We start from the raw sequence: 27,427 nt of genomic DNA, 5'->3' as shown, positions 1-27,427 counted from the left end.
CGATACTATTGAACCTATCATGTCACTGATAATGATCAACAAACTGATGTCCTTATGCAAACAGTGATTACACAATGGTGATTACACATATTTATCAGGTACCTGCACAGTAACACGTTTTTAGTACGTACAAGTATCGCTTGTTTAAGTGAATGAGTGAGTGAGTGAGTGAGTGAGTTTGATTTTACACTGATTTCTAGCAGTATTCCAGCAGTGTCATCGCGGGGAAAATCAGAAACTGTAAATCTTGTTGGCATTGATTACTTGATACATTCAGTCAAACAGCATGAATGGCACTGACCATTGAAGATTAAATTCATTGGTGAGGTGAGGTGAGGTGAGGTGAGGTGAGGTGAGGTGAGGTGAGGTGAGGTGCTATTGCCAGCCATATGAAATAACAATTATATGGAATTTTGTTGCTGATGCGATGATACCAATCACATGAATCATGTTAAAGAAACAGTTTCCCGAATATTGGAAAGATACATTTATTTGCACCTTCAAAATCCATAACATTGACTGAAATAACACCTCCTTTATTTGTAAGCTGAGAAGTAATCCAAAATCCAGGTAGCAAATATGGGGAGAACATACAAGCAAATGAACGTTTCGATAATCCCTTCTAGGAATTCAGATTTAGAGTTTTCATCGTTAAACACCAAACACAGATACTACACAATGATGTCAACGTACAGGAACTGCGGAATACACACGTAGATAACAAGCAGACGATTTATGGGTACACATTCACACAGGACCCACGAAGATCTGGGTTAGAATTAATTGGTTGGCGTTAGTTGCAACCAATGTGGGATGAGGTTAAACAAGAAACAACAACAGACATCCTTCACACAGGTACATTATCCATCTATTGCCTCCATTGTCGCCTAAAGCTCGGCTGTAGTGATCTGACAGATATAATCGTCATATATCAGAAACAGCTAAGTGTTCACGGGGTCATTATAACGAAGACGTCATTCACTGCTTACCTCTTACATGCAGGAACTATAAAAACAACGGTGTATTTTTAAAATTTAGGATGCGATGTGAAAACTACTTCACATTGTAACGGCGCATTGAATAACTCAGTGACATTCCCAAATCATTACATCAGGTCATTTCTAAGAGCAAGTGCTTCCAGTGTTTATATCACACACACACACACACACACACACACACACACACACACACACACACACACACACACACACACACACACACACACACACATACATACACACATACATACACGCACGCTCACACACTGATCTCATATATCTTATATATTGTTACTTACACATGCACACGTACACACACACACGCACACACACACAGAGGCGTACACATCTGTAATAGCTATGTATTTATGATGAATACAACATAGTATGTATTAAAGATATATAGAACACACACACACACACACACACACACACACACATATATATATATATATATATATATATATATATATATATATATATAAGTGCACAGATAGAACTGAAGGAATGGGAAATACATATGGTAAATTGTGCATTGTGCAGTGCATCGATTACATGGAGAGCCTCTCTAATAGTAGATTACATAGAGATCCTGTGTAATAATAGATTACATGGACAGTCTGTGTAATAAAACTCTCAGGGCATCTCTATATCATATCAGCAATGGCTGTGTGCACAACGATATTTTACGTGGTATAAGATTGGCATTTTACAGATCTGAAGCGGTATATTTGTTCTGAAGAAATACATATGGATATTCACAGCCGTGGGTCGCTAAACCTATATTTCAATGACATTTAAGTAATCAACTCACCCACAAAACGATGCACGCGATGGTACATTTGTGTAAGATGTAGAATTTACAAATGTGTGGTTAAAATGACATGGTCTGCTCAATTTCGACGCGCAGTGATATATCATTGACATGTTGTTCAGTGCTATGACGTCATTGAGTTGGAATGTTGTTGCTTGACGTAGTACCTTTCAAGATGAAACTCTTTTGTCTGGTCGTCGACTGCATAACATGCAGATAGACTGACATTAGGACACCAATCAGTACTCATGGCAGCTGGTGTTGTGCAGTCAAAATGCTAGCTTTTTTAAAGTTTAATATTGTAGTCCTCTTCCCTAGCTTCTTCATGTGATGATTCCGAATTAGGCTTTTCTTGAATTCCGAAATGTACTGTGCTTATCGGACGAACCTGCAAGTCAGAGTGTTTAGGTAATATTAAGTAAGATGTACGGGGAAAACTTCTGATTAAAAACTATTGCGTACAAATTCGATTATACCACAAATATCCGAGTGAAACTGTGTTCTAGTAGAAGACACGTTACTGCTAGATGGGTAAATCAGGGATAGAATGCTGCGTACTTTATGGGAAGTGTTTTTGTTCATACTCACTGAATATCGTGCACGTCTTTCATAGTTTAGACCCGTTACACTGAGGTCGGTATCACTGCTGCTGCCTACAATGAAGACAAATAACCACACATCTTATAATATTCAGCACTGAAAGATAATAATACATTATAAAAATATTGAAGGAAAAAACAACTTGTGTAGAGAACAGGACCTGCCTGTGACGTAGTGTAGCATTTCATGAGGTTGACGTCTTGGTGACACCAACGAGAAGAAGTATGATGGTTACAGCTCAAAGGTCTTATTCGTAGTAAATGTGGAGTTCGAATCCACGACCCAAAGATGACAGCTACGCGCAGAGATAAACACCGACGACCGTGTCACACTGTTTGCACATAATGCAGTCACAATATATACAATGCGATGCAATGCAACGCAATGCAATGCCTCAAGACCATGATATCCTGAAACACTATCGTCCTGCGTCGAATCATTCCTACATTTCCAAACTGATTGTAACCCTTTTAATCTGCCTGTCGGTCTGGTCACATCACTGAAACAATCTGAGTAAAGTGCTGAATGATCTGCTCAAATCTATTGACATTGACAATTCTCAATCTTTCAGTCCTTTCAGCTGCCTTCGACACCACGGATCACGGTGCCATGTTCACAATTCTGGAGGACAGAATCGGCGTCACAGAAGCTGCATTAGGATGGATCAGGTCATTCATGTCAGGTTGTTAGCAGCCAGTGTGTATCGATGGACAGCTATCAGAAAAAGGCTGATCTCTCAATCAGTCGCCACTGATCTGTTTTAGGCCTTGTGTTATTCACCTTGTATACGATCCCTGTAAGTGACATGCATGAAAGCACAACTTCCAGTATCATCTGACCGCTGATGACGCGCAGATATGCATTGCCTTTATGCCTCTCCAACCACAGTCCGTTAAAGTATAATTGTTCCTGGAGATCCAGGAATGTGTTGAACAAATGAGAAGTTGGATTACATGCAACTACCAACTTCTGAAGTGTGTAAGAAGAACTTCAACTACAAGTACCAACATCACGCACAAATTCCTTTGGCGAAAGATCCTTTGAATGTGCCGGGCCATGCTTGTGGAATAAACTGCTGATCGACATTAAATACCTGACCGCTCTCACTGGATTCAAATCAAAACTCCAGACACATTTTTTCAATTTAGCTCTTGATCAGTGACATCCTCAGACACAACAGCAAGGAATAGAATAGAATAGAATAGAATAAAATAGAATAGAACTGATGAATTGAGTAATTAGCCACTCTTACCTTTCAGTCTTACCAAATCTCGTTGAATCTCTCTCTGTGTGTCTTTGATATCCCTTAGCTCCTTCAGCATGGAATCTGTTATAACAGAATGATATCATATCAACAATATATAGTTGAAGCTTTACCACATGACTTATCAAGACACGCAAAGACGTGCATGCGTATTATGTAATGGATATAACGTGCTTTGCTTAATGCTTACATTAAATTCGCTGAATGTCTGTGGGATGATTTTTTAAAGGTCACATGCAACGTAAAACACAACATTGCAGATTCTGATACCTTTCGGTATGTACCTGCCGAAACAAGTCATGCCAATTCAACCTATGAAGTTAAAAAAAACGCGATGAAAAAAGCCCGCGAAATCGGAGGTCAAACGATTCACTAATTTCCCCTCAGTGGTTTCAACAGCTGCGCTGCGCTCATAACGCATGCGCAGTGAATAGGTTCGCGGAGCTTGATACAGTATGCCTGCCCGGAGTATGAGGTGGTGAGCAGTAGTCTAATCTTGGTTGTATACGCAAACAAGTAAATAATCTACTTGTTACATTAAAAAACAAAACATGCTGATACCAGCCTCTGTCACAGAGAAAACTCAATGTCTGGTTTATTGACACGTTTATGTCTGCTTGCCTGTCTGCTAATGACAATATGCAATGCAGAGCTTCAGTCATTGACGACATGCAATTTGAATTAACATCTATGGGGCTTTATAAGCCATAAACAAAGAGCCCTGTAAGCGTATCGGCAAATGAACCAATAGTCAATGAAAAGGCTTCGTTACACTTGAGTGCACACCCACCGGCTTTGACTGGGTTCGGTATCGCGTTTCGAGGGAGCTAAACCCAAGTATAAAATATATATTTGCTATTATACGCTTATAATTTTGTTTATATTTTTCCTTAGTCGGCAATGCATTTTATATCTCATGAATAACTGATAAGTGTGCTTAGCTATAATTGATTGTTTTGCGTTGCATGTAACCTTTAAGAAATAATATAAAGAGGAAATGATAACATGTACTGTAAAGATGTACTATTGTCTATTCATTCATTCATCCGTTGGTTCATTCATTCATTTATTCGTTCACCAAAAAAAACCGCAATTTCTTTACAAAACCACTACATACTTTCAGCACCTCTTGCCAGCTGAGTAGGAATGATCCAGCATCACAATATTTCCAAACTGTCACATGCCAGTCTTTCACAATCCGTCTAGGCGTATGGGCAAGTGAACCGGTGGGCAATGGCAAGGCTTGTTACACTTGAGTGCACATCCCCTGGCTTTGACTGGCTTGTGACAGTTTGGAAATACTGTGATGCTGCAAGATTCATACTCGGTTGGAAAGAGGTGCTGGATGTGTGTAGTGGTGTCACAAGCCACTTTCCACTGTTCCTTTTCAACATAATGTATCTGATGGTGAAACGAAAATATTATTCGTCAGTGGAATGTTCAACAAAATGGAAATATCCCTGATGGCTTTGAGGGTACACGTTCCTCAAAACGACATTTTCAATTCTTCTTTCACATTCGTGTCATTGTCGAATATCTTTGCCCTTTACGTACTTTTAACCTCTGACATCTATTCACCTTCTCCTCATTTGGTCTCACCTTGTTGTGTCTGAATGTTCATCAAAATACTCATCAGATCCTTCTGATCATAACTAGAAGCTCGCGGCTGGGGCTCAGCAAGAGTTTCTTCATCTAGGTAAACCGAATTAGCCAACATATTTTATGGTGACTAATGCATACATGTACATGACACATCTACTCTTTGTCTATACATTTCGTCATACAGTTTATGCCCATTTTGATGTCGTGGACAATATCATATCCGTGGCTGAAACAATACCATTTGTACCATTAGAATTAGTGTTTCGTGAATGACAACGACTGTAGTATGGATAGTGAGTGAGTTAATATGGGTTTACATCCCTTTTCGCACTATTCCCGCATCATCATGACACCAGAAATGGGCTCCATACATTGCACCTACGAGCATAATCGAAACGGGGCGGTCAGCGTGACGAGCCAACGCTTTAACCACTTAAAGGTTGGCCCAGGCTACCCTGCTGCATCATGAATAGGCACCACGAAGGTATGTCGATACTATGAAGCGTTGTATGCATGCACACACCAATAAAAAGCCCATTGAAATAATGGGTGCTCATTTATATTAATGTAAAGAAAGATGAAGCTAACCTGAAACAGTGCACGCTCATTCATATTAATGTAGAGAAACAATAAGCATCCCTGACACGTATAGACATTGATATACTCTGCAAAAAAGAAACGCAAAAGTATAGAATTGGAACCATTTGACATTATCATACAGCATGAATACTAAACACGATTTCCTCACAACTGCATATACCGGACGTAATTTATGCAGGTGGAATAAAGGTTGAACTTGAGTCAATGACAATGACTTTTACCAATTTGGAATTTTAACAATATATCTGTTGGTTCTTCAAAAAGTACATTAAATAGACATCTTCAAGCTACTGTTGCGTTTTTTGCAGAGTATATATGAAGACAGCAGCATCCGTTAAATTCGGAAGTAAATTTCTATACAGTTCCTTGAAATAGAATAAGTGTATATGGATGACAACTTCTTTAATACTAGAACACGACGTGTCGATACAGGTTCTTGCATTGTTTAAAATGAAACACTTGAAAACGGTACAAGAACCTGTATCGAAACTTCGTGTTCTAGTATTAAAGAAGTTGTCATCCATATACACTAAGTCTTATTCTATTTGACTTCCAACTTGCCACTCGTCAAGTTTAAATAATGTCAACCATTGATAACACATTTTCACGAAGACTTGAACATATTCATATCATCTGGTTGACAACCGAGAGTAGTTAGAACTCATAACGCCTCGGAATCTTTTTTCAGTTTTCTCTCTAAACCGTGTTTTGCTTAAAACGTATCCTATTGACATATACTACCCACCAAAGACTCTTTTAAAGCACTCACTATGTGTTATGCATACATGTATATGGTTACATTGAATATGAATTTCTCCACTAATTTGGGGAACCAAGTACAAACCTGATGCAGATGAATTGCACGTGACGTAGATCATGCATCAGTTTGCTGAAAAAGCGTGTGCAAATATCTTACATGTGAACAGCTGTGTTTTGAGATAAAGTTTGTTAAGAATTCTCCAATTTTTACAGAGTTTCATCATTTATTTAACTATTGATACTAATCTTTTCAGCGTTACGAATTTGTTTTATAATACATCTGTTCATTTAAACAATGTGGGGTATTTTGAAAAATCTATTTTGGACAGTTGTCTAAATTAAGTGGCTACATTTACTCAAGTAGGTCCAAACGTTTGATAGGTAGTATAGAAAATGAATTCAAATACAAGTTCTCCCACTAACTACACTTCCGGCCAGATATGTTCATACACTGACGGCAAATTGTAGTGTATATGAACAGAAAAGAACAGAAAGGAAAACACAAGAAAGGTAAGAACAGTGATAAAATACCGTTTACCTTTCTTTCTTCTTAATATATGTGTTACAGTCAGATTGCAAAATCAGTCATTTCCTGAAATGACTGAGAGGGTCAGCCATTTGACGTCTTTTTGTGTAATAATAATTAATACACTTCAGTCATTCCATGAGTGGATCACAATTTCAACCTCACTTATTGACACTAAGGAAAACTATTGTGGCACCGACTGTTGAACATTTACACCTGTTTGTTTCACACTTGCTGTATCCAGTGCAACCACACCTCGCAAAGCCCTGTGCACCACATATAGAAGAAAGGGAATTTCATGAAATAACTGAATTATATTCATAATTTGCTGTTACACAAAATGACGCGAAGTGATTGACCCTTTTAGTCATTTCACGAAATGACAGTGAAATGTTTAGTCATTTCACGATATGATAGATTTCATAATCTGACAGTAACATATAAATAAATATGTAAATAATCGAAATTTTAGATCTTCCCTTAAACTGGTAAATCCAGTATGATATTTGCATTTGACATCACATGAAGAATACTAGAATTATTACTAGTTAATGATATATGAAGCATCAGATATGCTGAGTCAAAAACAAAACTTCACAAAATGTAATTTTAAAATAATGAATAATCTTTCTCTGATGATCCCTCTCTTTCGGCTCTAGAAAAACGTTAGCAAAATCAACTCAAACCCCTCCATTCGTCGTGCAAATGACGTTAGTGCCAAATCAGGTTTTGCACGTCCAGTCGATCACGTGCTCTTCGCATCGAAGCTTTCTTCATTTGCATGTGTTTGCATTGACCTCAAGAATTGAAAAAAACCCACACTTTTAAACCACAGTTCTAACGGTACTTTAAATGCCACGATTGTCAAATGTGCTACGCGAACGTGCCGTTGGCATGTTGCAAGCGGGAAGATCACTTTTTGACGTCGCAAGAGCAATGGGATGCAGCCGTCGTACTGTGTACTACTTGTGAGGTCTTCTACAACAAACTGGCGTCCACGTATGACGTCACGAGCAGAAGACCGTCAGATCGTCCTACGTTACCTACGTGACCTACCTGTCGGCTAAACGAACCAGGGCTGAGGTGTTCAGAGCTCGACTCCTCACAGACCATTCGAATACCGGGCTGCCAATCTCCATTCTCGACGCCCAAATCGTGGGCCAATACTGACGATGTTTCATCAATGTCAACGTCTGCTGCTGGGCCCAACGTCACCTCCGATTGACCCAGAGAGACTGGACTCGAGTCGTCTTTGGCGATGGGGTGCTTTCTGTGGGAACAACCGTTCCCGACTTCTGGTCATCCGTGGAAACCTCACACCTGCTGCTTACCGCGACCAGGTGCTCAACACTCAACTCGTTCCTTTCATGGCCCAGGTCTACAGTTCCAGCATGATAGTGCTCAGCCGCATACAGCGATGTTGACACGAAATTTCCTTCAAAACGCTGGAATCAATGTCATGGATTGGCCATCGAGGTCCCCTAACCTTAATCCAATAGAGCACGTTTGGGATGCCATACACAATACTGAACTGAGAAATTTCGAATTTTTATTCTTGTGACTTGACATTCTGTATACCCATGTTTTGGAACGGCGGTATAGCCTAATGGAACTGATTGTGGCACTGTCAGTGTATCGAGTATATCACACAGATCTTAGCAATGAAATAATAACAATTTAACCATCTTACCATCTCTCGTTCTTTCATAGTGCACTGAGGAAAGAAGGTGAGGTTTCTTTTTTTTTGATTCAGTATATTATCCATAGAAATTAAGCATGACCTGGCCAACATATCTTACAGAAAACATATACTGAGGGAAAAAAGGAAGGGATTACACGAAAGCTTTGTGTTTTCACGTGATCCCTTATTTTTCTCTCAGTATAGAACAGACTCAAGTGAATGTCACAACGCGACTCCAGTGCTGAAAGTCCCATGAACCACTTAAGGCTCCATTTATCCCCAAGAAAAAATTGAACCATCTTACCTGGGACTTTTCTGCGTCTGCGAATGGTGGGCGATTCGTCAAAATCATCATCGCATTCTGTATTTATGGACTTGCTATTTGGGTTGTTCAATGCTCCCTCATTGCAATCACTGCTTTTTTCACGGTTGTTTTTGTAAGCACAAACCATTCCCTTATGAAGGTTGTCTAAGGTGCCGTCTGAGAGACTGGAACGATTCGCATCGGAACTTGACGTCATTTTTATAACTGTTCTGACGTAGACGAGAACGTATGAAGATTCTGCTGTAATGTTTCGCTGTGTAAAGGAGTTCAGCTACCTTCAGGTTTTGCTTACAAGGTTCTTGCTTACTAAGGAGATGAATCACCCTTGAAATCATCAAACGTTTTTGTTACTCTACTCAACCAGTCGTCCGGGGTTATTCTTTGAACTTCCCCTTCTTTCACGTGATAAGCCAGGGGACCTTTTTCATCATAGAACGCTATCCCGCTCGTATAACCAACCGCAATTTCCAGAACACACCCTTTGCTTTTAGAACAGTGAAACTGAAATTTTATAAGATCTGGTGGAAAGTCCTCGAGAGCTGTATCAACGTGTAGGATCCTAACATGAGACTGAATTAAACACAAAAGACTGTTCTTTAAGTCGTCTTCACTAAAGGGCAATACGAATCCCTCAATCTCTGGGGCGAAACTACTGTAGGTTCGTGTGCTGTCCGGTGATGCACACTGATATTGTTTTTCTTTTTCTGTAATTCCTAAATAGAAGGACCCCCCGTCTTCATTTTTTGTCATGCAGCTGAGATATTCCCTGAAGCGAAGTTTTTCCCAAATATATTGAGCAAATGTATCTGGGTTACTTTCAATGTTGCTTTTGTCTTGGTCTTTCGGTCGATACGTTTTGAGCTGGATGTTTCGGCTTTCGGTTGGATTTGGTAGCAAACCTCTTAATGTTGCTGCTTTTTGGGGAGAACTCTTCCTTTGACACAAGAGAGATACGATGTTAAGCGTTGATGGTCTTTCGACTTTTAAGTCGGAACAAATTTTAGTTTTAAAATCCACAGTAGCAACTCCCTTTGTTTTCTCAACCGATATGAGAATGCAATCTGTAAATTCCTCAAATGTGCGTATTTCACTTAGCCATTTCCGTGAATATGTATCAACAAACAAGGTTCCATCACATAGGAAATTGTTCAAACTCTCCTCCAGAAACTCATCAACACATCCAAGGTAACGATCATCACCAGCAGTCCCGCTGACATGAAGAATAATTTTCCCACCTGCTGTATTTCTGAGGGCAGACAAATGGATTTCGATTTCTCTCAGTTTTAACTGCTTTTGAGTGTTATGTTTCCTTTTGCCTTTTAAATCGCAAATGTCAATGTGATCAACAAACAAATTTGGTTCCTTTTTCTGTGTCTTTACGTACTGGCTTACAACCTCCCTGCAGGTACTGCACCTGGATGACATGCTTTCTGAAAGAAAAATACTAATTTGTTGCAAATATTGTGGAAATTATGCGAAAGACCTATTTAGAAGACATACGCACAAACAAACAAACAGTTACCCATTTGCACACACAAACACCTTCCTACAAGCTGCCCAAACACAGTTACATATACATGCGTTCAAAAAAGTATTCATAACACATGAACATTAAAACAGACGTATACACATGAGATCAAACAGTCACACACGCATGTATACACATGAGATCAAACAGTCACACACGCATATATATACATACGCGTATACATGACTACACACACCCGCGTGTACACATCCACGTGACCACATGAGCACACAAAGGTACATCTGAACAAACATTCAATCATATACATACAACAATTACCCATCTAACCATATTCCCACCCGCCTAACCACCCAGATTATGTCAGTTATATAAAAAAAACAAATGTCAATATGGCTTGAATGTGTTGAATACTCGAAAAGGCTGGCAACATAACCTGCGCAAACGAAACTGTTCTTACTTAGTGATATTTCACCCTATGTATACATTAGAAATGGCGTATAGTTGAGAAGCTTACTCACATTTTCATTGTGTGTGTTGAGGGTATTAATGGCGTCAGAGACACTGTTGTAGTCTTGTATATCACACAGGTTTTATCAGGCTTCAGTTATGTCCCGCACCTGGAAAACTGCCAGGGTGGGACATCAATATTGCCATACGACGTATGTCGTGTTGGTCACAACCAGGAAGTTAAATCATGCTTGCACACAATTCAAACATTTGTGTTGAGCAGAAGCCCTACCTAGTTTCACCCAACACTACATGGGATGTAAATACTTGTTTATATTGACATTCAAATGAAATGAAATTGTCAACATAGTTTTCTATCCAAGACTGTGCGCCATGACGACCCTGTTTGAGCTGGTTTACGCCATGACGACTGAGTCAGTCTAGCGCAATATCTATTGAAAGGCCTTCAATACTAATCCTTCCAAATGTAATCAATGGATTTTCACATGAACTATGTGATCATCTTAATGTCCGTTCTGACAAGGGGAAAAAAACCACAACTAATTTATTGATACGAGAAAGGAGTACTCGACTAGTATACGTAATGGAGAAATTGGACCACTGACAATCTTCCACCTTTTTCGCCCACTCCCTACTAACAGTCATGGTGTATGGTGTGTGACGTTGTCTGAATATCCTCGTTCATATTAAAGCCTGAAGCCAATGATTTTTTTCTTATCACTAGGTTTTGAGTTCTTCCACGTTGGCTAGCATATCATTTCCCAACAAGTTTTGTTGATAATCGGACATCCAGTCTTTATTCACCATCAGTCGCCCAGGAGTGGGAGGAAAACTGTTATGCAACGTAAGCAGTTCTATCGGATACTACAAGTCAGCTTCAGGATTGTGTCCATTCATCGAGCTTTTAGGTATACTTGACATAAATAATGTCAATAGCACTGCACTCAAAATTGGCAGGAGGTAAAGGCTGACTCATGACCAAGCTGTATAAATTCAGTACAAATTCAGCATTATGTGACAGTTCTTTTGTCCATTACCTCTCTGCTGACTTGAATATATGGTTCTGATCAGAACAATCGCAGGCCTTATTTACCACAACACAGCCTATGAATATTTAGCGACATATCGTTTGCCAGTCGTCTTACAAGGAAGGTGAAGACTATAGTGTTACAAATACAGACAATGAATGAACAGTCAGTTGGCATATCACGCGTGATTTTATTAGCGCTACATTACGAGTACGAAATGCTTCATTCAGATAGCGTTGCCTAGTCATCAACACAAGACGAGTTATGTACCTTGGATGGCCTGCATCCAGAAACCAAACAGACCCACGAAAGTTCAGATGCACACTTACACCTTTTCAATTTAATCTCATAACAATAACTCACATGTGACTCTAGAGTGAATGAGTGAGTGAGTGAGTGAGAGTGTCTTGACACTAATTTTACCGAGACCACCGAGAAAACCAGAAGTGAACTTCATTAATTAATCCCTTTGGGACAATCGAATCCTTTGGGACTAGCTATAGAGGATGCTTTAACCCCCTGGCTATTACTCTGGCCCACACTTAGCGATGAGCGAGAGAGTTTAGTTAGAAGTCGATTTTTGCAACGTTCCAGCAATGTCACGACTGGGGACACCCTAACCTGGGTCTTCGGTGGGACGAGCGAAGGCTTTAACTGCCAGGCTACCACACAGTTTAACACTCACTTATGACGGAGAAGAGGTTGTTCCTCATTGTTTCAACGGGGTTTGTAACATCAGTGCATTTCTTCATGGTAACTATGCTCATGCTAGTCAGCTGAAATTCCTATAATATGGTTAGCCCCTTCAGACACACAGCACTGGTCCTTGCCTTACAGGAGTAACCGTACATCCAGGGTAACAAAGAGATCCATTCTTGAAGTGAAGTGACTCTGTACACACACAGACACACACACAGACACACACACGCACACACACAGACACACACAGAGAGACTCTCTCGCTCTGTCTGTCTCTCTCTCTCTTTCCATTGAACTTACTCCACTCTCGTAAGTCCAACAGCGAGTGAGTGAGGCTAGTATTACGCCGCAATGAACATTATTCCAGCTCAGCTCTATGGCGACGGTCTGTAAATAATAGAGTCTGAACCAGACAATCCAGTGATCAAAATCAAGAGCACTGATCAGCGTAATTGGGAATCGATGACATGTATCAACTAGTTCAACGAGCCTGACCACCGATCCAGTTGGTCGCCACTTGCGACAAGCATGAGTTGCTGAAGACCAATTCTAACCCGGATCTTCACGGGCCTTTATGAAGCGTTCCTCTTCACCGCCTGGCTGTTCTCCTAGTGTGTACTTCCTGTATGGCAATACTATTGTGTTGCATTTGTGTTTGTTGCATGTCATTGACAAAGCTGTCATACAGCAATTTAAGAACAGTTTATTTCTGGCAGACTGACAATATTTTACATGAGGTACAATAATAAAAAGCAAGTGTTATTGAGAACTGTTAAAAAGTCTTACTTCTTTATGAAGTCATCTAACATGTCCCCATTAGATCCACTGAATATCAACATACAGATTCACCATACAAAATATGAAACTCAAAGTACTTCATTCATATAATGCGGCATATTCAATGTAAGCTACACTCCCTGCCGACATGGCACGTCGATAACACTCCGCACCGGGGAACTAAAATCTTTGTGTTCAGTCAGCTTGAAAAAAACCAAAACAGTCAAGACACATCTAGGAAGCACCCCTTCAAAAAAAAAAAGATCAGACAGTTAAATAAAAACATCAAACATCTCCAAGACGTTGTGGCATGTTCAATTTAAAGATCTCCCACATATTCATATGTATTCCTTCAAGACAAATATTGATTCAGATCTGTATTTGTCGTGAAGAAAAACATATGAATATTCACAGCCGTTGGAGACTAAAATTAACAGTCATTAGACAATCCATCTGCACGAAACTTCGTGTAGTGCACTGAATACAAAATAATAATATAATTTTAAAATATACATGAAGTCTTAAAGTCTGGTATCGAATTCCTCTTCATTGGTTCTTACATATGCTGATTCCGAATTCGCCATTTCTTGAATTCTCATAGATACTGTGCTCATGGGGCGAATCTGCAAGTCAGAATGTTTTCCTCATATAAGATATACAAGGAATTTTTTCATGTGCGAAAACACTTGCATACATTTGAATTCGATAACACTATAAATATCTGAGTGAAACTGAGTTCTCGTAAAGGTACAAGGGGGAAGATGGGGAAAATACTGCTACTCTATGGGAAGCATATAAGTTTATACTCACTGAATATCGGGCGCGTCTGTCATAGGCAAGGCCCGTTACACTGAGGTCACCATCACTACTGCTGCCTAAAATGAAAACGGATAACTTCACATCACGTTATCAATGAATAATATGCGCGCTATAGAAATATAAAGAAGAAATTAAAAACAAACTGTGTGGGGAACAGCTTGAGATTATGACATAGTGAGGCCATTGAGGACAACGTATGTGGCGAAACCAGCGAGAAGGGGTTTGGTAGTTACAGCTTAAAGATCATATTGGTAGCAAATGTGGGATTCGAACCAGTGACCCAGGGATTACAGCTGCCATCACAGCGAGTCCTAGTAAGTCAGACCTACCACCCTGCCCCATGGTGTACTAAAATACAATCATGTGTGATAGTAAGACTTACAGGTGATGGTTGTCCGTGAAATGTACTATAACGAGTTTGAGATCAACCTTACCCTTCAGTCTCACAAGATCTCGTTGTATCTCTTTCTGTGTGTCTTTGATCTCTCTGACCTCCTTTAGCAGTGTTTCTGTCCCAACAGTGAATGACAACAAAATTTGGTTTAAGACTGAATCACATGACATATTTGTCAAGGCATCGCATCACATACAGAAGTTTAATGCGTACATTAGATTATATCTGAAGAAAGATTGTCAGAGAAAATAACTAAAAAGACAAATATGACATGCATACGGCTACCAGACACATTTGGCTAACATTCGGTCACAAATATTGGAACTGTGTCTTTTAGGATGCATGGGTGCAAATGAATGGTTTTATTTATAAATTCATTCATCCGTTCATTCATTCCTTTATCCGTTCGTTCATTTATTCGTTTGTTCGGTCATTCATCATGCGCTAAGGATACACAGTATACACATCCAACGTCACTTAAACTGAGTAGGAATGATCATAATCTGTCTCTCTTCGAGATGCAGTGCTACAGTCTTTCAAAATTGTCACATGTCACAAACCAATCTTTCTCACATTCTCTTTGGTAAACAGGTGTCATTTTGAATTTTATATGACGATAGCACTGTTCAACACATCTTGTCCACTTTTCCAACAAAGAAAACAATGGACTAGGCGGAGTTTGACAAACAAAAGTAATATTTGCCAGTGAAACAGTCAACAAAATGCAAATATCCCTGATGGCTTTGAGGGTACACGTTCCACAAATCGACATTTTATATTCTTCTTTCACATCCTTGTCATTGTCTTGGCGTCTTACTTTTAACCTCTGACATCTATCCACCTTCTTCATAGTTGGTCTCACCTTGTTTCTGAATGTTCATCAAAATACTCATCAGATCATTTTCGTTTTTTTCGGTTCATATTCTGCAAAAACTATATTTTTAATCCTAGTTTCATATTCATGTCATTGTCAAACATCTTTGCTTCTTACTTTAAACCTTTGCCATCTACCAACCTTCTCCTCATCTTCTTACCTTGGTGAATTTGAATGTTCACCAAAATACTCATCAGATCTTTCTGATCATAAGTGGAAGGTAGCTGCTGAGGCCCAGCAAGAGTTACTGCTTCTGGGGAAAAAATAGTAATGTTGAAATATTGTTGTGTATAAAATTAACCAGTATAGTTTAGCGTGACTAATGCATGTCTGTACATAACACACTTCTTTATCTACCAAACTGACCTTACAGTTTGTGTCCATTTGGATGCTGATACAATATCATTGGTTTCGGCAGAATTCCTGTAAAAGTCTGTATTGTGGATAGACATCACGAAAGCATTAGGCGTTACTCTGAAACGTTGTATGCATACACACACCAATGCACAGGACATGGAAACTACTCTGAAACATTGTGGACTCATTTCTATTAAGGTAACTAAACAGGACGCTGAAACAATGTGCGCACATTCATATTAATGTAGATTATTGATAAAAACTACTCTGAAATGTACAAACATGCATATACTCTAAAAAAATGAAACGCCGAATTATAAACATGGAAACATTTGAATGGGTTCTCTGATGTACATACAACACTAATACCAGACATGATTTGCCCATATCTCAGTGAACCTGGGAGATTTGTGCAGGCAAATAATGACGAACCGGTTACGAGAGTGTGTTTTCTGTAATTTTTATCATCATTGATTAATGTTTAGAGTTTTGAGTGATACTTGTTATGGGTCACATTTCGTATCATGGTAACATTATTTTAACGGCAGGCGTTTTTAGGTTGCGCTTCAGAGTTGCCTCCCTTTAGGCATTCGTCGGTTGGGTGTGTGTTTTGTGTTTGTGTGTTTTGACTGTTGGTAAATGCGAGGCCGATCGCGAAGATTCCATATTTCGCTGGAATGCTCAAGAATGACCGACTGTATGTAAAGGCTGGTTGTTGTGTTGACGACACATTTACGGATTTACACTTTCAGTTATACTGGAGTTGTGTCATCTGTCTTCCTCTTCGTCAACGCTTGACCTTCATTCAAGATCGCTCGCTGTGAAAAATTTAGTATGACTGTTTCACTGAAAACCAAGACTTGAAGAGTTGATATATTTGTGACCCGGTACTTTACATTTGACTCAGTCGCATTGTACTAGAAACCTATTTCAGATTTGAGACACCATTCATCCCCCAAATTAAAAGGAGCCAACTCACCTGGGACTTTAGGTTTTCTCCGTCTGAGGATGGTGGATGATTCGTTAAAATAATCATGGCATCCTGTATTTATGGACTTGCTATTTGGGTTGTTCAATGGTCCATCATTGCTATCGCTGCTATTTTCACGGTTGTTTTTGTAAGCACAAACCATGCCCTTATGAAGGTTGTCTAAGGTGCCGTCTGAGAGACTGGAACGATTCGCATCGGAACTTGACGTCATTTTTATAACTGTTCTGACGTAGACGAGAACGTATGAAGATTCTGCTGTAATGTTTCGCTGTGTAAAGGAGTTCAGCTACCTTCAGGTTTTGCTTACAAGGTTCTTGCTTACTAAGGAGATGAATCACCCTTGAAATCATCAAACGTTTTTGTTACTCTACTCAACCAGTCGTCCGGGGTTATTCTTTGAACTTCCCCTTCTTTCACGTGATAAGCCAGGGGACCTTTTTCATCATAGAACGCTATCCCGCTCGTATAACCAACCGCAATTTCCAGAACACACCCTTTGCTTTTAGAACAGTGAAACTGAAATTTTATAAGATCTGGTGGAAAGTCCTCGAGAGCTGTATCAACGTGTAGGATCCTAACATGAGATTGAATCAAACGCAAAAGACTGTTCTTTAAATCGTCTTCACTAAAGGGCAATACAAATCCCTCAATCTCTGGGGCGAAACTACTGTAGGTTCGTGTGCTGTCCTGTGGTACACATTGATACTGTTTTTCTTTTTCTGTAATTCCTAAATAGAAGGACCCTCCGTCTTCATTTTTTGTCATGCAGCTGAGATATTCCCTGAAGCGAAGTTTTTCCCAAATATATTGAGCAAATGTATCTGGGTTACTTTCAATGTTGCTTTTGTCTTGGTCTTTAGGTCGATATGCTTTGAGCTGTATGTTTCGACTTTCAAGCGGATTTGGTAGCAAACCTCTTAATGTTGCTGCTTTTTGGGGAGAACTCTTCCTTTGACACAAGAGAGATACGATATTAAGCGTTGATGGTCTTTCGACTTTTAAGTCGGAGCAAATTTTAGTTTTAAAATCCACAGTAGCAACTCCCTTTGTTTTCTCAACCGATATGAGAATAACACGTCACAATTTAATTCTGGACTCACAAAAGTCCAGAAACTCTCAGCACTGTGGCCACTCTCTCACAAGGGATTTCGCAAAATTAAACAGGCAGCTGTTATGTATATGTGCTAAGGATGAAAAAATGAAAAAAATTTTTTTCGAAAACTCAAAATTTAAACTCGCTCGCCCATGGGCACGCCCATGGGCGAACAGTGGCCAATGGGTAGGCCCATGGGCAGGCCCATGGGCGAAAGTGTTTAATTTCATCCAGAATAAATGTTTTGGAGGTTGTAAATGAATTTAAAAATGTTGATAAGTATCATGACACAAATTTCAGCTTGTTGTGACTTGACACTGCTAACTGACAGCGATTTAAAAAAGTCTCGCCCATGGGTGAAAAACATATTGGCCCATGGACGAGAATAATTAATTTCATTGAAACTACATGTTTTTTTCCAGGCTTTGCAGCTTTTCAATGAATGAACGTGTATTTATTATTGTCTTGACACGAAATTAAGCTTATTTTGACTTAATTCGGCTAATTTAGAGTGATTTTTCAAAACGCCTCGCCCATGGGCGAAAACCATTTGGCCCATGGGTGAGAATATCTACTTTTACTCAAAATACACCTTTTCCCATGTTTTGGAGGTTGTGAATGGATGAAAGTATGTTCCTAAGTATCATGTCACAAAATTCAACTCATTTTGAATTAATTCCGTTAATTTAGAGCTATTTAACAAAATCTCACCTATGGGCGAAAAACATTTTGGCCCACTGGCGAGAATATTCCCTTTTACCCCAAATCCATCTTTTCCAATATTTGGAGGATGTAAATGAATGAAAGTACATTTATGAGTATCATGACAGAACTTTCAACTCATTTTGACTTGATTCCTCTAAATGAGAGCAATTTTGAAAACTCTCGCCCATGGGAGAAAGACATTTTGGACCATGGGCGAGAGTATTTGCCTTCACTCAAAATACATCTTTTCCTGTGGTTTGGAGGATGTAAATGAAGGAGGATATATTTATGAGTATCATGGCACAAAATCCAACTCATTAGGACTTAATTCTGCTAATTGAGACCGATTTTCAGAAACATCTCGCCCATGGGCGAAAAACATTGGGCCCATGAGCGAAAATATTTCCTTTTCACTCCAAATACATCTTTTGTAATGTTTTGGAGGATGTAAATGAATGAAAGTGCCATTATGAGTATCATGGCACAAAATTCAACTGATTTGGACTTAATTTTGCGAATTCAGGAAGATTTTTTTTAAATATGCCAGAATAATTAATTTTACTCAAAATACATCTTTTCCAGTGTTTTGGGGGTTGTAAATGAATTAGGATATATTTATATGTATCATGGCACAAAATCCAACTCATTTTGACTTAATTCTGCTAATGTGTAACAAGTACAAGAATCTGGACTTCCACTTAAATTTTCATAGCTTTTTTTTATTGTCTTGGGGGTTGTAAATTTATGAATGAAAGTGTGTTTATAAGTATCACGACAAAAAAATGAAATCATTCCGGTCTTAATTCGACTAATCTCGTTCGTGGACGAAAATATTTTCGTTTGCTTGTTTTCTTTATTTTGCAAACATATGGTTTAAAAATAGATGAAATTCTGATGAAAATTCAGTTTAATTTCGTGAGTTTAGTTTTATGTCGCACTCAGCAATATCCCAACAATATGGCGGCGGTTTGTAGATAATCGTGTTTGGATCAGACAATCCAGTGATCAACAGCATGAGCATCAATCTGAACAATTGGGAACTGATGACATGTGTCAGCAAAAGTCAGCGAGCCTGACCACCCGATCCCGTTACTCACCTCTTACGACACGCATAGTCGCCTTTTATGGCAAGCATGGGTTGTTGAAGCCCTTTACTTCCAGCAACATATACAGTACACTTAGAATACTAAGCCTTGAGATTCTTTTGAATTTAGGTATTCTATAAATATAACAAAATTCAACCTATATCTATGAAGTTGAAGTTATTTGTGAAAGCCCTAATGAAGAGTGACCAAACTCCAGTGACTATGCTGGGACACATTAATAAACGGTGTTGTGAGATCTTTAGACTGTATTGAAATATGTCTTGTCAATTCCACTGACATTCACCAAATGTACCTACTTAGTAGTTTTAAGTGTGCCTACCCAGTTTAGCATGTTTCGTTTTAATAGTGTGGTCTCCATTTTTAGTAATTCCCGTTTGCCCGTCCCGGCTTTTCTTCGTCCGAGGTTTTATGGGGTATTCTCCTATTTGTCAGACCAGAAATAATCTACAACAGGGGTAGGTCACTCGCTTGTTTTCTTTACCATTTGTACTAATTAGTATGCGCGTCCTCATGCTCCAATGCACACAGTGACCTGATTCGTCTCCATCGCAACTTAGGCTGCGTTTAACAGTACTTCAGCCAGTTTACTGTATCAGTCGAAATCGACTGACTGACTGACTGACTGACTGACTGACTGACTGACTGACTGAATGAGTGAAGAGCAAGAAGTATATGTGAATGAAAGAAATGATAAAAGAAAGAAGTGCATATGTGAATGAATGAGAAAGATATAATAAAAGAAAGAAGTACATATGTGAAAGAATAAATGATACACCACGGTCATGCCTTCCAAAACATGCTAAAGAACTATCGTTAGATCACATGTGTTAACATCAGCTCGTTATTGTCTCCCTGGTCAGACGTAACAATTGTCAGACAGGTTAAAACAACAAACTATCTGGTTGACTGCACAGCTGCCTGTTGACGTAGTCTACCCACATCACCTACTTTTCCTGCGTAACCTTCATCTACATCACCACCCTTAATATATTGAGCAGAGAGCACAGAAGGCCCTATAGCTGTAACCACTGAACCGTGGCGTCTCTCTGCTTCCAAGTTCCCAAGGGGGGGGGGGGTGTCCTTCTCTACCTCTTCCATTTTGACAGACATGTACTTTTGCACTGTGAGTACTATGTAACTGAACGAAATGAATTCTTCTCCACCCTCATTGACCAACTGGATGTTGACAGTTATGTTAAAATTGAACTTTTGGATGAAAATGAAATGCTTGCATTATTCTGGGGACCGGCTCAAACATTACCTGGAATTGCTAGCTTGACCACTTGGGAAAATGTGTCACTATTATTTTGTAAATATGTATTTCATCTCAAGAATGTGTTGGACAGTCCTCTCTTTTCTGTGCAGCAATAACCGACAGTCTGTGTACATATGTTCTTGAATAGTTATTTACGCAGCTTATGACGTTAGCATTCATGTTTCTATTCTAGCATTCATATTCTATATATTAACATTATGTGTTTGCTCTGAGTAACATCAGAGATGCTGTAAATCTTCGGATGTAAATTCTGGAGGAAATAAAGAAATTCATTCATTCATTCATTCATTCATTCATTCATTCATCACCACCCTTAATATATTGAGCAGAGAGCACAGAAGGCCCTATAGCTGTAACCACTGAACCGTGGCGTCTCTCTGCTCCCAAGTTCCCAAGTGGAGGTGTTCTTTTCTACCTATTCCATTAATCTTTAAAACATCTAACAAGCTCAACGCATGCATCTTTTTATTAAAATGTGATGTTATACATAATCATATATATATGTATGACACGCAGGACAGGTCTAGGGCATTTTGTGTTAATTTACTATTCCCATTTTCATAATGCTTAAAAAAGACACTCATTAATCTATCACAGAGTTTTGTCATTCCTTCACTCCAACATGGTTGCTAAATCCCCTATGATCATAGTATATCGACTCTGCCATACCCAATTCACCTAATCCTGAGAAATCAACCAGTCATGACATACCCACATCGCCTAATTAATTTTCCGCACCTATCGAGTAAAAAATACATAAAATGGGAGGACGCCTTGTTAACTAATGGGAGTGAGCCCTGTAGGGAGTACCCTCACTCTCACAAACCCATGTATTGAGGAGAAGCGGCCGTGTTTGTCGGGGATTTTTCTGGCTTTGCTAAATAAATCGTACATAAACATGTAAAATATTTTGCTTTGATTCTGTAACTACCCACTTTATGACATTGAGACCATTTTGATTTATCGAGTAAAATACGATTGAATAGTTTTGAGTTTGAATCTTGCCACTTTAGCGCTCTATGTTTTTAAATGGGGCGTGCATACTAATATTTAGGTGGTTTTTAGTATTCCATCTATTTGTTTAAATTAATTGATTTATCTGTTTTTGCTTTGTTTGGTTTTTTTAATTGCTAGTGGCCCAGCGAGTGAGTCTGCTTTGATACCTGTAAATTTATTCTGACGTTTGACGAGCGGGACGTAAACAAGAACATATATGGAGCCCCTGCATCAATACGTATTAAAATGTTTGAAACATTTTTCTAAGAATGAAGATTTTTATGGATATCAACTTCTTTATGAGAGAACACAACGTTTCGGAGTTAATGCTTACTCCTTCATCAGGTGATTGAGAAAGGGATACAGAGGTGTATTATATATGTACAGGTAAAACAATAACAAAGTAACAAGTGGAATGAGTTAACGATCCCTTTCTCATATAAATACACCTCTGTATCCCTTTCTCATATAAATACACCTCTGTATCCCTTTCTCATATAAATACACCTCTGTATCCCTTTCTCAATCACCTGATGAAGGAGTAAGCATTAACTCCGAAACGTTGTGTTCTCTCATAAAGAAGTTGATATCCATAAAAATCTTCATTCTTATGTATTTTCACTTCTAAATGACATTCAAAGACTTGAAACATTTTTCTAGACCAGTATTTGTACACAACTGATGAAATGTACCTGAAAGATCAAGGTTCATAAGAACGTACAGGGCACATTTCTCCTACCCCATTTAAGAATGTCCATTTCTGATTGGTTCACGTGGCCTTGCGAGGGAGAATATATCATTAAGTTTTACCCCGCCACGTGGGAAAAGCCTGCATCCACGGCAGTCAGTGAACCGTAAAGCAGTGGTTCGAATCGACTATAGTTAGTACCATATTCATATAATACATGGTTTCAGCTTGTTTTGATGCTCTATTTACATAAAGTGATATTTAAACATCCGTTATGGTAAATACGGTGTAGCAACGTGATGAAGAGTATGCGGGTTTTCTTCATCCCATTTCATCCACCGATGAGAATGGTGGTATCCTCTTTTGGTTCACACCCGGATTGTCGATTGTTTTATCAAATACACAACAGGACTGTCGAAAAGCAGTGGAGTGTGACAGTGCTCAACACTGTTCTAATGACACCCGTAGCGTCGACGACCTTGGAGAACTTGTGCCCGAGAATAGCAGAAGACTCATCTCTACGCTAATTAACGAGCTAAAACACATACACAAAGACATCGGTGAAAGAATGAGCTGTGGAACCAATTCCTGAATGTAGTCGTCGCACGAACAGTAGTCGAGAAAGTTGGCGTCATCGTGAATCGAGGCTCTGTGAGCATGTAAACTGCATATTGTGACACAGTGGCCACAATAAAGAATAAAGACGAACCTGACAGAAGGCTTCAGCGTCTCAACGAGCAGCTCCAAAGACAAGAGATTTCCGTATGAGCTGTGCTCATCAGACTGTCTGCCTCGCTCATAGTGACCACATTACTGTACTTTATAACGTATTTGGTTTTCCTTCATGTCCGGAGCATCGAACGCCATAGTGTTGACACCTGATTACCTCCTTACGTAATACCCGAAACATCGAATTTACAAAAATTTCAATTCAATTTTAGACAGCTCAGGCAAGTCGTTTGTTTAAGGAGTAAGAGGATTAGGAGGCATGGTCGACTAGATTACTTTGTTTAACTAATCCCACACGGCCTTCACCAATAGAGGGAATGATTTCTGTTCAGTTATGACATTGCTGTTCTCCATGTGTCTCTATTTTCTCCACACATCTCCATGTTGTTGTATATTTGTGTGTTTTGTAACTCTGATTGGGACTGGTGAACAAGCTTTACTGTACCTCACCCATACAGCATATAATACAAAATATAAATGAAGCATGTGTCGTCATCCATATGAACTATCATATAATAAGATATGCATACATATCATTACATCAAATACATCTATCATATAAGTAAACATGAAAATAGAATTATGGTTTGTTGTGTCTGACTAGCTCTTTGTAGAAACACTGAACATGTGTGAGAAGGTTCAACTATTTTCTGGTCTTCACAGTGAATAAGTTCTTTTCCGTTCACCGAGTCATCATAGACCACAGTGAGAAAAGGTCGATCTTCAAGCAGTAAGGAAGACCATGATAGCGTGTGGAGTACGTGTGTCTTGGTCATCTCCTCCGTTACCCCCTCCCCGAATCTTGTCTCGGTGGATAAAAAGGGACTCCTATAACTCCATATACCCCTAATCACAATGCTATAATATGTCGTTTTTGTGTATCCGGTTTTGTGTATTCTGTAATATTGTATGGTACTGGTGAAGTGTTAATCAAAGCAAAGCAAAGCAAAGCAATATTTTGCTTGCTAAACGAACCACATTCTTTGAGAATCAAAATATGTTTTAAGCACATTTCCAAAATTGAAATGCAGCATGCACACAATAACTAAATTGGAAGGAATATCGTGCCGGACAAGGTTTTCCAGAGCACCTGCACATAAATGTCAATGTCTTTCAAAGACTAATATGTGCAGGTCTTGCAAAAGGACAAAGCAGGTATGCTTGACAAAGTTCTTGCAAAGGAGGTTCATACACAACACCAAAACCAACTGGTCAGCTCGACGCCTTATAAAACAATCAATTCGAGTTTTCCTTTGAATGTGAGATATTTGGCTGCGCGTCTTGCGCAATCAGTCTTTTTCATCCATATACACTCACGAACACCTGTTCATTTAAAAGCTGGTGTCCCCTAATGACCTAATGTGATCCATGGATGAATTTTGTATATGACAAGTAAAATACACTTGAAAGCGGCAGCTGTTTTACTCCAATAAACAAGACCAGCGGACGAGACATAACTTTTTCGGCGCAAATTGTCGTAGGCGCTTTGCGGAAATTACGTAAGTGAACGCGGAAGAAACAGAAAGTGTCATCGTTCCGCTCAGTTTCCATTGTCTTTGCGAGTTATGCTGAGATACTCAGCAAACTGAGATAAAAGTCAAAATGATGAAAAAGTGGACATCAGTGTGTGGATTAGAACTTGAAAATCACTCATGAAGTCTCCGACAAAGTAATATCTGTTCAGGTCATGATCATTTGGAAAAAAAACACGAAAGTTCTATGGATGCACAACTTCTTATAAGGTAAACAGCATTTCGGCGTAGCTGTTAAACTCGTTATCAAGAAAGGGATATCTTACAGGTAGTCCTGTAAGTTAAACCTTTGTTTTGGGTCGTGGTCAAAATCGTTTGGTGCAGTGACAACGGTGTTGTTTTATGGGATTAGATTACGGATTATACGGATTTTCTATATAAAAAAAGTAAAATGTGTGTCCTCAGGAAACGAAATAAGACACGTGTACCAGAATGTAAGTGAATCGATGATAGCGAGTTCAATCAGTGACGTCAGTTACTGAAATGGGCTTTCAGTTCACTCCTTCCATTAGTAATGAGTTATTTAGTTTCTTGATAAAATTGCCTGCAAGGTGAATGTTGAAAATGACAGTTTTCAGGATCATTTTAACAACTTCAGTTATGGCAAATGCGCTGCTATGCTTCACGTTTCGTCCTACTTATTTTACGGGAAGATACCTTTGTGTAAACAGCTATATCTTCATTTTGAGAACTGGTAAAAAGGGTGAATATATCTCGTGAAAAGGAATTTTGAAAGACTGCAGATCAACAGTTCCAGTTGTCTCAACAACATAATTTCTAAAATACCTAGAGACCACAATCACGAAATCCAAAGTAAATCTTTTCGAGTGAAGCAAAAATAGTGAAAATTTATTTAAAAAATAGAAAAGTGAATGCAAAGTCAATGTTGATTACATTACGTATTCCTCATAGCCCGATATAATGATTATACATTAATAGTATGGATACGTTAATCTATAGTTTAAACTAATCTCCTCAAGTAATCGGGACTGGATTGGCAAGCATAAACATACATATCAATGCCGCTCCATACCAATAATATAATTACATAACATACATGATAACAACACTTCATGTTCCGCTCGTCAAACGTCAGAATAAATTTACAGTTATCAAAGCAGACTAACAGGCCCACTAGCAGGAAATAACAAAACAAAACAAAAACAAATAAATTAATAAATCCAAATGAATAGATGGAATACTAAAAACCACCAAAATATGCACGCCCCCTTTCAAAAGGTAGAGTGCAAAAGTGGCAAACCGGTAAAATATGCCAAGATTCAAACTCAAAACTATACAATCGTATTTTACTCGATAAATCAGAATGGTCTCAATGTCATAATGTGGGTAGTTACAGAATCGAAGCAAAATATTGTACATATATGTATCATGAAATAATAATTTATCAACTGAATAATACATAAAAAATACTCTTATGATATGTATAACATCACATTTGAGTAAAAAAATTCATGCGTTGAGCTTGTTAGATGTTTTAAAGATTAATGGAATAGGTAGAAAAGGACACCCCCACTTGGGAACTTGGAAGCAGAGAGACGCCACGGTTCAGTGGTTACAGCTATAGGGCCTTCTGTGCTCTCTGCTCAGTATATTAAGGATGGTGATGTAGATGAAGGTTACGCAGGAAAAGTAGGTGATGTGGGTAGACTACGTCAACAGGCAGCTGTGCAGTCAACCAGATAGTTTGTTTTTTTAACCTTTCTGACAATTGTTACGTCTGACCAGGGAGACAATAACGAGCTGATGTTAACACATGTGATCTAACGATAGTTTTGCGTTCTTTAGCATGTTTTGGAAGGGACGGCAGTGGTTTATCATTTATTCTTTCATTCATTCACATATGTACTTCTTTCTTTTATTATATCTTTCTCATTCATTCACATATGCACTTCTTTCTTTTATCATTTCTTTCATTCATTCACATATACTTCTTGCTCTTCATTCATTCATTCATTCATTCATTCATTGCAAGATTTCGACTGATACAGTAAACTGGCTGAAGTACTGTTAAACGCAGCCTAAGTTGCGATGGAGACGAATCAGGTCACTGTGTGCATTGGAGCATGAGGACGCGCATACTAATTAGTACAAATGGTAAAGAAAACAAGCGAGTGACCTACCCCTGTTGTAGATTATTTCTGGTCTGACAAATAGGAGAATACCCCATAAAACCTCGGACGAAGAAAAGCCGGGACGGGCAAACGGGAATTACTAAA

The 27,427-nt window shown here is 38.9% G+C and overlaps 3 protein-coding genes across 4 annotated transcripts; all 3 read right to left on the bottom strand.

The window, feature by feature from the left end:
* Nucleotides 1–472: 472 nt before the first annotated feature.
* LOC137298828 (uncharacterized) lies at nt 473–11,454 on the bottom strand. Of its 2 annotated transcripts, XM_067831113.1 has the most exons (6): nt 11,177–11,300; nt 9,149–10,599; nt 5,276–5,368; nt 3,665–3,739; nt 2,401–2,465; nt 473–2,200 (listed from the first exon to the last, which is right to left on the bottom strand). In XM_067831113.1, the coding sequence occupies exons 2-6, from the start codon at nt 9,363–9,365 to the stop codon at nt 2,099–2,101; spliced, it is 552 nt and encodes a 183-aa protein (XP_067687214.1). In that variant the 5' UTR covers nt 9,366–10,599; nt 11,177–11,300; the 3' UTR covers nt 473–2,098. The 2 variants fall into 2 exon arrangements, with proteins under 2 accessions (XP_067687214.1, XP_067687213.1); XM_067831112.1 differs by lacking the exons at nt 473–2,200; nt 2,401–2,465; nt 3,665–3,739; nt 5,276–5,368 and having other exon boundaries at nt 9,389–10,599; nt 11,177–11,454.
* Nucleotides 11,455–13,538: 2,084 nt separating this feature from the next.
* LOC137298830 (uncharacterized) lies at nt 13,539–18,187 on the bottom strand. The gene is made up of 5 exons (XM_067831117.1): nt 17,054–18,187; nt 15,878–15,970; nt 14,884–14,958; nt 14,441–14,505; nt 13,539–14,253 (listed from the first exon to the last, which is right to left on the bottom strand). The coding sequence occupies exons 1-5, from the start codon at nt 17,274–17,276 to the stop codon at nt 14,152–14,154; spliced, it is 558 nt and encodes a 185-aa protein (XP_067687218.1). The 5' UTR covers nt 17,277–18,187; the 3' UTR covers nt 13,539–14,151.
* Nucleotides 17,387–18,136, bottom strand: LOC137297755 (uncharacterized; the record flags this gene model as incomplete). The annotated part of the gene is made up of 1 exon (XM_067829695.1): nt 17,387–18,136. A coding segment is annotated over one exon (750 nt), but the record flags the coding sequence as incomplete, so codon positions are not given.
* Nucleotides 18,188–27,427: the final 9,240 nt, after the last annotated feature.

The sequence above is a fragment of the Haliotis asinina genome, chromosome 10 (assembly GCF_037392515.1).
Source record: "Haliotis asinina isolate JCU_RB_2024 chromosome 10, JCU_Hal_asi_v2, whole genome shotgun sequence".
In the NCBI taxonomy this organism is placed as follows: Eukaryota; Metazoa; Mollusca; class Gastropoda; order Lepetellida; family Haliotidae; genus Haliotis; species Haliotis asinina.
Note: the sequence above shows the minus strand (reverse complement) of the source record. Positions and strands in the feature narration are given on the sequence as shown.